Source organism: Mytilus californianus, unplaced genomic scaffold, assembly GCF_021869535.1.
Source record: "Mytilus californianus isolate M0D057914Y unplaced genomic scaffold, xbMytCali1.0.p SCAF_2, whole genome shotgun sequence".
In the NCBI taxonomy this organism is placed as follows: domain Eukaryota; kingdom Metazoa; phylum Mollusca; class Bivalvia; order Mytilida; family Mytilidae; genus Mytilus; species Mytilus californianus.
The window spans coordinates 35,446,318-35,460,533 of NW_026262668.1; the positions used below are offsets into that span (position 1 = coordinate 35,446,318).

Below are 14,216 nucleotides of genomic sequence, written 5' to 3' on the forward strand. Positions count from 1 at the left end.
AACCAAGCAGTTCATGAATCAGACTGATTTCAAAAATTGATTTCAGCAGATCTTCCGTATAACCGAACTGAATTAGTTTTTGAATAAAGAGTGTATTACTTTTAGTGAAATCATCAAGTTGATAACAACTTCAAGACAAAAGCCTTAATAACAGAGGATATGATACGTTTCAAGAGTGGAAATTTTACAATAGGAAAACTGAAGTCCTCACATTTGTGATCCTTAGTTCTAGGTGTCTGTCAACATCAATCTTCTAAATACTTAGCAGACAAGTATGGCTGTGCAGTATCCCAAACATAAAGAAGAAACAGAAAAAAGACCAAAGAATCAAAGAACATCATCAACATTTTAGAAAGTAAAGGCAAAAAAGTTTGCAAGATGCCAAATATGTTTAAACAGGTTTATTTGTATCAGAAAAAAGTACGAATGTTTGGAGGCAGAATGGTGCTATCACAGGTATGAGACGAGATTTTTTAAATAGATGTATATACATGTATAAAAATAGATAGTGTATTCCGGGTATGGGATTTTCTCGCTGTGTTGAAGACCCATTGGTGGCCTTCGGCTGTCTTCTGCTCTTTGGTCGGGTTGTTATTTCTTTGACACATTCCCCATTTCCATTCTCAATTTTATATATTAAAATCAATCTTGTCTTGAACCTATGGGTTTATATAAGGTTTGCAGGGATCACGATAGAAATATTTTTATTGGTGGAGCTTATCAATCATTATTACAACCATTGAAAGATTATATTTAATTTTTTCTTATACTCTTAGATATACACCTGGCATATATGTGGTATATATATACGCGTCGGGCATAGTGCAAGGCTTTTTGGTGCCACGGTATCTCAGTAGCATGGCTAGGGAAGAATAAAAACTTTGCTTCCGCAAATTTACAGATCTAACATTGTTGAGCTGTTATTTAAACGAATTACATATGTATGTGTGTACAAAAATGTATGTATCTTAATTCAATGACAAAAAAAACTTATAGTCTTTCAAAACTATATGGATTAATTATTTTTCAAACTTATCTCATATAAACTAAAAATTTGAGGTTTATTCTGAAAATATCAAGTGAGGTGCTGAAAATTCAGGCCAATGATGAGTGCTAAAAGTTCAAGTTGGAGAGTACAACCTTTAAATAGCCTGAGGTGATCCATTGTTTTACATGTTTTACGTAAAAATGTTCAACAATGGGCTATAATTGACACTTTTTAGGGACACACCTGACCTGGGACCAGTATCAGCTTAAATTCGGACTTTTATTCAGTTTGTGAGTTAATCGCTCCTGTTTCCACATCAATAACTTCTATAAAAAATGTGTATAATCCTTAATATGTATATGTACATGCAAATTCCTAACGATTACATGTCAATGCAATAGAAAGATATTCTGCTTTCGTTTGTACTAAAACTACAACGTTATTTTTCGTAACGGCAGATGAATACCATAGCTACAGTTTTCAAGTAAGTGACAATAGCATCTATCACCATTTTGTTAAAACCTTGAGATCACCCCAAGTTGTTGGTGGGGTTCGTGTTGCTCAGTCTTTAGTTTTCTATGTTTTGTTCTGAGTACTGTTGTTTGTTTTTATTTGTCTTTTTTCTTTTTTAGCTATGGCGTTGTCAGTTTATTTTTGACTTATGAGTTTGAAAGTCCAATTGGTATCTTTCACCTCCTTTTTAGGGAATCTTATAAACACCAAAACGGAGCGAAACAAGGAATACTTAGACCAAAAGGTAATCTGTATTATGTATCAGATTTGTTTGAAATGGTGTAAAATGAAGATTCTTTTATTCGTTCCAAAAGACACTGCTTTCAGTAAATCTCAGTGGATTTAATTTGATTGTTTGGTTCCTAGAGGACAACCATATCCCGAGGCTAGTAGTGTGTTTAGGTATTTGTAAAAGAGAGGCGAAAGACACCAAAGCCACAGTTCTGTAAACGGATTACTAAAATTTCCCTCCTTACTGGACACCACTATTGTCGATAACATCTACCCATTTATATGATTTAGCCTTTTGCAAAGGCAAACATATGCTAAGAAGATGATTTGAATAAACAAATAGGGTAATTGTTAACTTGGTTTTAGTCAGAAAATTCTACCAAAACCGATGTTAATCCAAATCATGAATAAGATAATTAAAAGTTTCAAACTCTTAATAATACAGTTGAAATGAATTATTTAGTCTTAATGTTGTTACACTGCTCTAGCTTGCTTTTATAACCAGGTTTAAATTGATCAAATATGTGCTTAAGACATAAAAATAAATTGAAGTTTCAAAAGTCTCCAATGAGCCATAGCATGTTATCAAAATGATTGAATGGATTGGTATTATTTGATAAATGGTTTGATATTATTCATAAACTCTGGCACATCAGATTACAAAAAGGGGGATACAACAAATTAGACTTGCAAAACAATGCAAATGTGTTGTATATCATAGAAGACAAAGTACGAGGATTGAGACTTAAAACACATTTGCGCATGTGTCGGGATTCGACTGGTTTTTATGCATTGGGTTAAAATTAATAGCAATCGCTGACTGATTTTGACAGGGTTTTGGGCAATTTTTCTGTTTTAAAACATTGTCGTTTCAAGTTTTACCCCTTTTCAATCCATTCATTTTTTTACAACAATTAACTATCGTGAGGTGGTCAGCGAGCTCGTATTTTAGACACACTAAATAATACACTGTTGCCTCTGAAAATGTAAAAATAATTGACAGGAGTTATGGAAGCAAAATCACGAATCTCAAATTTGTGTCGAATGGGATTATCGTTATAGGATGCTTTTTAGATAATCATAGAAAATATAAAACAAATGTCATTTGATGGATTACTTTTAATTCTTCATCACATCGTTATTTCTTTGATATACATGAATAGATTACATATAACCTTTATATGGTTTATGTCTTTGGGGACATTTGAAATTAAAAGGATACAAATATTTGTACCAAAAGTCAAGTCTTGGTTGTTTAAAGTTGATTTCATTAGTAACAACTGTTTTACCATTGACATAATTCAGTTTGTTGATAGATTTTTTCTCCGAATTGTACTTCTTCAATCTCAAACCACAGGATCGCCAATTTCTAGAATTAATCAAAATTGGAGGATGATTAGATATTTGTTATCAATATTTATTCATTTATTTGGAAGTATTTTGTTAGTAATATTTTCGTGTCTTTTTTTGTCAAAGTAAATTCATACATTTTTAAAACTAATTAAAGACGTCCGGACTTTCAACATATAGTTATAATTTATTCGTGTATCAGACCTATAACACATATATATACATAAAATGCACGTGTTAAGGGCAATGGAACATGATTAAAATTTTATAAGCTCCCGTTTACCAGAAAATTTCAACTTTTACATTATATGTTTCATCATTCATTCAAAGTGCATTGTATGTTAGTTTGATAGTGTTATGTCCGATACGTCATTAAAATAAAACTAATGACTACAGTCCGGACCATCTCTAATGTAAGAATGGAACATTAACAGTCTAATGTGGGTCAATTACGCCGAACAACCTGTTCGCCATTCTAAAGCTCCCGAAGCCATTACAGAAGCCAAGTGGGGCTCGGATTGCTCAATCTAAAAATGTGTTATATAATGTAAATAGTTGTCTGTGTTACTTAGTTTTTCATCTTACTGACATTTTTCTATTGTGGTAATTCCTGAGTTAGCCAAAACTATAGCGCAGATATACATTTGTACAAACAGCATTTGCTATTTGTCTTTTTTCTTTTTTTTTCGTTGCATCTTTTATTTGTATTAGTTTGCTGATTATTTTATGTTCATTTACAATTTTCCATCCAATGATGGCCTCTATTTGTCGTTGAAGCAAATATGGTTAACCTCATAGTTACATATTATACAGTCTTTAGTGGATTGCGGTCCATTGGAGGCCATACAATAGCTTATATCGATGTTTATAAATTGCACATGAAAATAAGCCAAAAACAGCCTGAATATTTTAAATGCTAGACCATTGTCTTTCGTACCCTTTTTTGACAAAGTCGCTGATTAGTTGCATCGTTACTTTAGAAACCTCTGCATCACGTGCTGTATATGAGAACTTTGGATGTCCTACTGTCGGTACACCAAATACATAAAATAAATCCCATCCATGTTGTACTCCTAATAACAAAATAATCAGAATTAAAATTACACTCGATCTCACTAATTTTGCATGATTTGTTGCTTTCCAAGTATCAATTAGAGCTAATATATGCATTACATATAATACAAAATTCAACAGTACTCATCATTCGTTTTTATATGATCTTTATTGGTCTTTCGCATCAGCTGAACTTTTTTCAATTCTAAAGAAGAAAGGAACATCATTTTGTTTCCTGAAACGTGGGACCAACTTGTAAAAGGGGTATGTAATAATACTGACAGTCAAATTATCTATACTTATGCTCACTTTTTACCAGTAAGAAAGACTATTACCTATCCATTCAGGTCCGGTTACGTTTTGAGAAACATAGTCAAAACTGAGTGTATACACGTTCTTTTGCCATTCGGAAATCATGTCTGCGAGTTTCATCATTGGCGCGAAAAGTCCTAAATCAGCATTGACTTGTAAGTCCTGAAATAATAATGTGTTTTCGGGTATTCTGTGTCTTAACTCACTAGCAACATGTTTGAATGTTATATTTTTGCTGGGTGTGGATTTTATAGCGGGTGATACAACAAGAGAAGTTTACCCTGTCAATACATCCGGTCTTTTTAAAGATGATGACGTTTTTTTGTTTTTTACATTAATTTGCATCGTGTTAATGGATTGATGAGATTTGGACATCGGTATACTTCTGTTGCCTTCTGATTTATTAACGAAACCAAATATATCAGATTTTAATTATATCTTTTTGTGTCGGTTCTTCAGGTTTCTCGTGTACAAATGCGTAATAAGCACTATTCATTTTATTTCCTGAATTGTTTTGAACCTGCTTTATAAGGCTTGACTTAAGTCCTCGTTGAAGACCTTCCAGTAACAAGTGACCAACTGAAAAACAATAAAAATAAATCCAGCTTTCCATTACTTTTTTTCTGTTTTTGGCAATGGAAACTTCTATCGTAGTATAGAAATAATAATCAAATTGGGTTTATAGATTAGGTTTTCAGTAGAATATAAAAAATGCCTTTATTTTAGCTGGACAGTTGTCAAGCAGTATAACTTATCAGGGGAGAGAGGATAAAAACAGGTTCATATTAAGCGGTGAACTAGGTAAGGGATATAACCATTTATAATACTCATGCGCTTGTTGTAGTTAGTATCACCACTGGCTTTAATTCAGTAGTCGTTGTTTACTCTCTGTAATATTGTTTTTCGTTTCTTGATTTGTCTTAAATCAGGCGTTTGGTTTTTTTTTTCGTTTGCATTGTTTCATATTTTGTAATGTCTGTGCGTTTTATAGCTGGCTTAACAGTATGGATTTATCTCATAGTTATAGGCCCTACAGGGACCTAAAGTTGCATAGTGATACGTCATCTCAACTCTAGAGGATAGTTGTCTCAATGCAGAGTAAATTAATATGTGTTGCTCAGAAGAGAGACGAAAGATACCAAAGGGATATTCAAATTCATAAATCGAAAACATACTGACAATGACATGACAAAAAACGATAAGACAAACAACAGTTCAGGAAACACAGCATAGACAAGACTGAGCAACACGAACCCCACACAAACTGGGGGTGATCTTATGTAATCCCAAAAGGTAAGCAGAGCTTGCTCCACATATGGCACCCGTCGTGTTGCTCGTGTAGACTTTAAAATATGTATAAAATGGTTGGACCCAAACGTACCACTTAATTTTAAAGACTTTTGACCCATTCTATAGACTAAAAACCTTTAATATGGCAACGTCATGCGATTAGTTCTATTGTTTGTTTTTTTTTATTTGTTTTTTTTTTTTAATTTTTTAATAATAGATTAGTTCTATTGTTTGTCCATAGGGAAAACAATTTAAAGATATCTACTTGGACATTAAGTCGTAATCAATGACAGATGCCACATTTGGAGCAGGAATGATTATCCTTCCGGAGCACCTGAGATCCCTTTTTTTTGTAACAGGAGTTCTTGTTACGTTTTTTTTAGTTTTTAATGATCTCTACCAGTAACAACCTTGTCTATCAATTGTCCTCAAACACTTGTTTATACTGCAAATTCAAATTCTATCAAGATTTAGGGTTAGAATATATACTTGACCGATGGTTTACGTATTTAGTGTTGACTAAGGATTGAATAAAAGGTCAACTATTAATCCGCTATTGCAAGATGGCAAGATCGTTTACATAAGGAAATGCATGTACCAAGTCAGGAATATGACAGTTATTTTCCATTTTGTTTTGATTTTGCTATTTGGTAAGGAAACTTCCAATTTGAATTTTCCTTGGAGTTCGGTATATTTGTTATTTTACTTTTAATCACTTGATATTATTTATCAACATATTTTATAGGAATAACATGACTGATGTTAAGATCACTTTTAGGTTCATTTTATCAGTCTTTACTTTTTGTATCTAGTGTTTTGTGAACTTGTTTGTCTTTCGTTTTTTTTTTTTTGCCATGTTAAGTTTCTTTTCGACTTATGATTTTTGAATGTTCCCTTCTCATCTTCCGCCTCATTTTTTGACTTATTTCATTACAGTGCTAGATTTTATTTATTCATCTTCATCAGGAACTATCATTTTAAAATATTTCTAAATGGATATATTTAAAAATTGATATGTGCGTGTTGTTATCAAAACAAAACAATCCTTCAAATTTTGTTGTCGTTACAATTTCCTTTCCCAATGAAAACAAGGACACTACTTCTTCCAACAAGTAAAATCTGCATATTTCTACTTTGTCAACTTACTTGAGGATAATTTGATAGATTCATTGTCTCCCAGATCTTTATTTCTTTTTTCAGGATATCTACGAAATAGATTTGATACAAAATAGAATGCATCAAATTAAGGCAGAATTTGTTTAAATTCATATATAAGTCGAATTAATTTAATCGTTTTTCGCTGTCTTTTTGTGGTTGTGTTTATTAATTTATTCCCCTTATGTATTCATACATCTGTAGTTGTCATGTTTTGCATTCCTTAGATTGGCCCCGAACATCACTGATTAGTTGGTACCGATAATGTTATTCTATCGAATTCGACTTATAACCGGATTTCTATGTCATGAACAAGGCGATGGGTGCCACTAATGCAGTATAAAATGGTTTTAAAATTATCGTGTATCCTCAGTGTGATTTAATTAATTTTCAATTGAATGTTGAAAACCGTATTTAGTTTATTCTATTACTTATTGCTCCGTTAGATTAGAAACGTATAGAATTGATATAAATTTTGAACAGATATATCATGTTATGGAGGGGTATTTGCGAAAAATACCAGTCAAGGGACGGTAAAATTTCCCAAGCCGCTAAGTGCCCGTATGAAAATTTCAACAGGAGTTCAACTGGACTCCAGCTGGACTTTAGACGTATTCCAGTCTGACATGAGCCGTACACGTACTTTTTCTTATACTTGGGTTATTTGCCAGTCGGTATTTTCTTAAAAGTCCAACTGCATTTTTTGTAATGCTTACAAGAAAATAAACACGGCTGGACTTTTGAGGAAATGTATTCCTTTCTGTAGAATGATCAGCAGGATTTTTGTCTTAGAAAATTTTACATTCATTTATGAGCAGGAATTTAGACTTAGAAAATTTTCATCAGCCAAATCTACCCTTACAGAATTAAAAAGTTTGCCACAATAGATTCTGTTTTTTGAAAGGAACAATTCTTTCAAATGGTAAAACAGTTCAAAATGAAAGTTTGCAAGTAATAATAATGATAAAATATTTTTTTGCAATATATTTCTAGTTCAAACTATAAGATGTGATACTTTCCCTAGATTTCCAATTCCATTATGAAATATTTAACATTAGACTGTTGATGGAAAGTTCAAATTTAATTTTGGTGACTTTTGATTGAATTATATCCAAGTTAATATTTTTAATATACAACAATTATTTAACATTTCTACTTTAAAAAAAAAAAAAACCACTAGCAACATCTGTTACAGGTCAAATTTATACATTTTCTAGTTTGTTTATATTTAATTAGATGAATGCATTAAATTAATAATTATCATTCATTCTTTAACATCAATTAGAAACTTGAGCCATATAACAGTGATGTAATAGTAGTTAGTTTTGTAGAAATGTGCCATCTGTTTTCAGTTAACCTCAGTCTGGACAGGTCACAGGAAGTACTATCTCCACAGAGATTGAGGCCAATGTGGGAGAACACATTTCGAAATACATATTTCTGCAATTACTATCACTTTTATTAAAAATTTCATAATTAATCAAATTAATAATTGATTTTCTTTTTTTTAATATATCACATATTCAAAATTAAGGCACATGCAATTTAGAGGAACATTTAAAACAACTCCTTAACATGTTAAACAATATCATGTATTGCAATTACAACACAATTTGAATTTGGAATGAACAGGAAGATGTGTCTAGTCTTTCTTGAACAAAATGAGAATTTTATATCATTGGATGTAAAGCAAATGTTTGGAAGTAGTTCTTTTCACATCAAATAGAGAAGATGGATCATTCTGACTGGCATCAATGAAAATTTAGGAAGATTGCTGTTTCCCATTTTGATGATATTATATATATCTGTTATGCTCTTTTTATTCAACATATTAATAAAATAATTACAATATTATAAAAAGCTTTAATAATTCTTATTTCTAAAAAGTAAGAAGAATAAAAAACCTACATCAAATATTTATATTCATGCAATAATTTTCATCTTGTCTGTTATGTCACTGTCACTTCCTGTTTTGAATTGTTGTGTAAAAAAATGTATTGTTATATTTTTTATTCCCTCCATATTAAGAAATGGTTATTATTTGAGTTGTTTTGAAAGTTTTTTTATTTCTACACTTTAAGTGATTTTCAAAGCCAACTTTATTTTATTTTTAGCCACTTTAAAATTATTTAGGCTATTTAATAACCACAATTTTTTAGAAGTTATCATTTAGCTTCTCAATTCCCCATTTCTTGGTTTTGCCAGTAAGACACTACAAAAAAGAAAAAGAAATAACCAGTATATATGCATAATGTCATCTGTTTTTTTTTGTATTTTCAGATTAAAGCAAGGGATGCATGATGCAAATTAAATCAGAAGAATCAACCATCTGAAGAAAAACTCAGCAGTGGTGGATCAAGGGGGAGGGTTCCGGGGGTTGGAACCCCCATTATTTTGACGATCAATGCATTTAAATGGGGACATATGGTTGGACCCCCCTTATCCTGAGTTAGGAACCCCCCTCTTTGAAAATAGCTGGATTCACCCCTGCTAAGATCATCTTTAAAAGTCAAACCGCACTTTTTGAAGTCCAGCTGGACTTTATAGAGTTCAGCTGGACTTTTTAAAGTTCAGCCGGACTTTGTAAAGTCCAGCTGAACTTTATAGAGTCCATATTTTTGCCAGAAATGCCGGCTGGATTTTTTTTCAGACGTACTTTTATTAAAGTCCAGCTGGACTTTATGAACCGGACTCCTGCTAATTTAAATATTTCGAGCCGGTTTACGGCTAATTTCGCTGAAAGTAAAGCCGGGGTATCTGTTATAAGCAATTCAAAAAAAAGTCCAAATGAATATTATAAGTACGGTTCTCAGTACGGCTACAGTACGGCTACTGTCCAACTGGAGTACGTGTCATGTTTTTCATACGGGTGTTGAAAAAACGGGCAAATTCGTTTGAAATGAGGAAAAATGTTAGAATATGCGGAAAATACACAGGCTCACAACCAATCAAAATCCGGCATTCTTATATAAGGTGTAATTAATATGAAAAGTATCGTGGTTGATGAACCTACACTACTCAACTTCACGTACAACTTGTGTCATATCTATTTTCAAGTAACCTACTTAATTATTCTTAAGTACCTGGAAAATCCGGTCTTTCTGCAAACAGAGTTGTCGCAAAATATTGGATTGCTTGGTCTAAATCTTGTTCTCTGTAATCTAAAATATTTTGGAAAAATAATTCAAAGTTAGAATTCATTGATTTTTGCAGTTTTCTTTAGATGTTGATTTATGCAAACAACTGTGTTACATAGTTTTCTAAGCTGCTATTATGAAATGGAAGGACGGAAAACTGTTAGATGTATATTAAAAAAAATATATATACCAAAGGACAACCTTTCTCGGTCGTATGTCCAATTTCCACGCTTGTAAAATAAAGGAGTACCTCGTTAACAGTGTCTTCCTCAGTAGATATGTTTGGAACATGCCTGTACCAAGTCAGGAATATGACAGTTGTTTTGCATTCGTTCTGTTGATTGATATAGTCGTGCTTTTTGGTTTTGTCAAGTTTTATGGAGTTTTTTTTTAATTTACCGTGGAGTTCGGTATGTTATTACGTTTATATTTCTATATCTTATTGATTGTTGTTTTTTTTATGAATTTGATCTAATGACTATTGTGTTACCGAAAATTCTAAGATTTTCGAGAACACTACAGCAAGTAGAATATGCCAAGTGATCTAGCACTGACTTGCGGATATTATCTCAAAATCGCACTAAAATAATAGTTGATGCCAGGAAAAAACATATTCAGCACTGATGGAGAACAATATCACAAATTAGTTTTATCAAACACATGACCGACTCCTATATTTACCATGTATATCTGATGTCGTGAAATAAAAAATGTTTGTATTACATATCTTCTTCGTATTTTAAAACCAATGACTCATAAATTTGATATTGACCTACAACTGGAACATTAGCTGATTTCCCTTTAAGGGAAAATGAATTCACCGTGCGGTTTTATCTTTTAGTTTTTTGTATATTGTTTGTGGACTTTTGTGTTTCTTTTCTTTTCATTCTTCTCAATCTATCATGAATTTGTATGCTTTAATTTGTGGAGAGAGAAGAGAGAGAATATAATTTTATTTTTTTTATCAGGCTATATATGTTTCTTTATTATAAATGTACAGTGAAACCTGTTTTAAGAGAGCAATTAAGGAAGAGCAAAAAAGTGATCCACAAAGACATGTGGTCTTGGAATACGGTTACAGAGGGACCGTATGTATGTATGGATGAATGTATGTATGTATGGATGAATGTATGTATGGATGGATGGATGTCGGTTCACCGGCAACTTGGTTTTTGATACACTAGAGGACTGACAGACCACCTGTAAGATAATCAATAGAAAAGGGAAGATATCCATTTTGTTTTAAATTTTAGCATGTTTAACTTCTTTTGACACATTTTGCAATGGAACGTATACTGAAAAATTATATGTAAGCATTAAAGTGTTTTCTTTTAAATACATACCTGATATATCTAATGGGAAACCTTCATCCCGTGCCATCATTATTAATACTGAACCAGCATGGAACTTTCCACAAGTAAACAATTTTTCTGGACTGCCTCTTAGAAAATCCCCATCAATTACAACCCAATTATCCTATTAAATTATAAAAAGTAATAAGTAAAAAAGTAAAAATTAAACTTCGTAGTTTATTTATCTGACACTAAGATTTTCTGTATCCTCGGCGTACTTTTTAAAGTAAAAAACGTCAAATACAGTTCTTGTTTAATGTAAAAATAATATAATATATATGCCCAAATATTCCATTTTTTTACTGTTATTTAATATTTGATAAGTTAGTTCCGTCTGGAAAATATTGTTTTTGACACTCAAGTATTGCGCTTATCTATTTTTGCTTCGCAGACTTATTGAAAAAACTTTAAATTATCCCTTTGTTGTTAAAAAATCATTGCATCTGGTCTAATAACATCTTTCGCTGCTAATGGAATTGTTAGTCCCCGAGGGCAATACTCAGTAGTCAGTGCTTATGTTGACGCGTATTAAAACCTTCATTTTCTTTAAAATTCTCCGATGATTAATTAAATATTAATAGGAAACTAAGGTTCCAATTGCCTCAGACAAAGTTGACAGATGAATTTGGCTGTTCTTTTTAGTTTCCTATTTGGTCATATATTAATCAAGTTTCTATGTGTTCATACATCCCTGGCTTTAAAATGTTTGGGTTGAAATGTTTTTAATGAAGGTTAATCCAGCAAAGCCCTTCGGAAGCACGATATTTATTAAGTGTTATTTTCATTTTCAATACAATTGAACCGTTTTCATTTTTTTTTGTATTAATATATTTGCAAGTTAATTGTTAAGAGTTTCTGTCCCGTTCCAGACAGTGATGTCTGATTCATATTTAAGAATGCAACTGCCATTATAAGATTGTTACAAGAGAAAGTTTTAATGACAGTGAATTAAGTACTTCGAGCAGTTCTTCAGTATCTATGGGAAAATTCTTCCAAACGGTATTGTGTTTCATGTATATGAGTATTGTATTAAAGCCGAAGTCACTTCCGCTCCCCGATAATTTGTCTATTTGTTTTTGTTAGTTAGGGGGGGGGGGGGGGGGGGGAGGATAATGATCGGGAATTCACTGTGGATTATTTTACAATAAATTTACTAAAGTAATAAGATTAACTTCCATTTTCATCATAAAAATGCCATAAATTAAAATAGATCAGTAATTTTACGTTTAAATACAAGTACATGTATACAATTAATTGCTTCGATACAAAAAAAAAATTAAAAGAGTCCCCAGATGAGACTCTTGCGTATTATATCAATATTTTAGGCATATTTAAATTAAATTATGTTAGTCATTATAGTCTTGAAGAGTGGTTGTATCTCACATAATTATGTATAGACTGGTATCTTTTAAGTTGCACAGTTTTAGAATTGTTTCTTCTATACATCCACAATCTAAAAATAACGATATGACGTCATAGATGACGTTGAATCTAAAAATAACAATTTGAGCCTGAAAAATTATTCTTCGAATCGATGACAGAAAATGACGAAGTTACAGATATGCTATTGTCTACTCTTTGGTCGGGTTGTTGTCTACTCTTTGGTCAGGTTGTTGTCTCTTTGACATATTCCCCAGTTCCATTATCAATTTTACTTCCAAATATGAAATCAATTCAAAACGTAAAGTAAGCCCTGACATATATTTTGGTAGCACAAATGTCTAGAAGTGGGCAATGACTTTTGTTTAGTTTATTGATCAATCTGGGTTGTTACAATGGTGCATCAGCAGGAAAGGTCTCCCCATTCACAGAACTTGGTTTTGGCATGATGACCTGCCAACAAGGCAGGAGCTGACCCAACTAAAAGACAAAAACTGCCCCCCCCCCCCCCCCCAAAAAAAAACCCAAAAAATCCAGACCTTAATCTGATCGATACTTGTAGAATTACTTTCTTTAACTGCTTAATGGTATCAAATTATCCCAAAATTAGTAAAAAAATATATGCACTGAACAATGATTATTTATTGGTTTTGTAAAGGTTAGGACTGAACCCATAGGTAAATATCGAAATTTGTATTGTTAAAATAATTCAAAAGAAAGTTTAGAGATATGTGTTGTTAGTACTTTACAACGAACTGCAAAAGCGTATAAAGACAAAGAAGTTAACAGATTTCTAACGCTACATGTTGTCTCCTTTCCAAAATTATATTAAGCTACTTTTAAATAGGAACTTCTTGACTAGTTCATAACTAACCTCTTGTCGCTCAGTGGTGTTCAGACTGGTACCCGGTCGACAATTTGGAGGAATATTTGATACTCTACTGGTTTGTACACACCTTGATAGAAACCAGTGCGCAATTGGTGCGCCACTGTGGATTATTGCATTTCTAAATAACCCTGTTTGAGTGGATAAAAGCATATTGAAAAAAACTCTTATTAATGACAACACAAATTACCATAATTTTGTATAATTCAATATCAGACTTCGTGAGGAAACATGGATATTGAGATAATTCTGTTATTTAAAAACGTCACAATGAAGGAATAAACAGAATTTCTGTGTCATTTGGTCTCTTGTGGAGAGATTTCTCATTTGCAATCATACCACATCTTCTTATTTTTATATAGAGGCGTATACTTTATGCCCAGTCTGTCGACAATGTAGGCAACAATTACATAAATAGAAGTGAAAATAATCAGAATGTTCTCAAATCAGAATGACGCCTAGACTGTTGACAATGTAGGCACCTATAACATAAATAGGAGTAAAACATTTAGAATGTACTCAAATTGGAATGGCGCCAAGTCTGTCGACAATTAGGACACCTTTAACAC

The 14,216-nt window shown here is 32.2% G+C and overlaps 1 protein-coding gene across 3 annotated transcripts in view; it reads right to left on the bottom strand.

Moving 5' to 3' along the window:
* Positions 1-2,831: 2,831 nt before the first annotated feature.
* The window catches only part of LOC127729782 (neuroligin-4, X-linked-like), a 120,834-nt gene continuing 109,449 nt past the window's right edge, over positions 2,832-14,216 (bottom strand). For 2 of the 3 annotated variants that reach the window (XM_052237678.1, XM_052237679.1), the window contains 7 exons: positions 13,636-13,778; positions 11,373-11,505; positions 9,976-10,053; positions 6,884-6,942; positions 4,471-4,609; positions 4,020-4,155; positions 2,832-3,101 (listed from right to left, as the gene is read on the bottom strand). In XM_052237678.1, coding sequence (XP_052093638.1) covers positions 2,897-3,101; positions 4,020-4,155; positions 4,471-4,609; positions 6,884-6,942; positions 9,976-10,053; positions 11,373-11,505; positions 13,636-13,778 — 893 coding nt within the window. In that variant the 3' untranslated portion in view covers positions 2,832-2,896. The remainder of the gene's footprint in view (positions 3,102-4,019; positions 4,156-4,470; positions 4,610-6,883; positions 6,943-9,975; positions 10,054-11,372; positions 11,506-13,635; positions 13,779-14,216) is intronic. The other variant, XM_052237677.1, reaches the window with a different exon arrangement.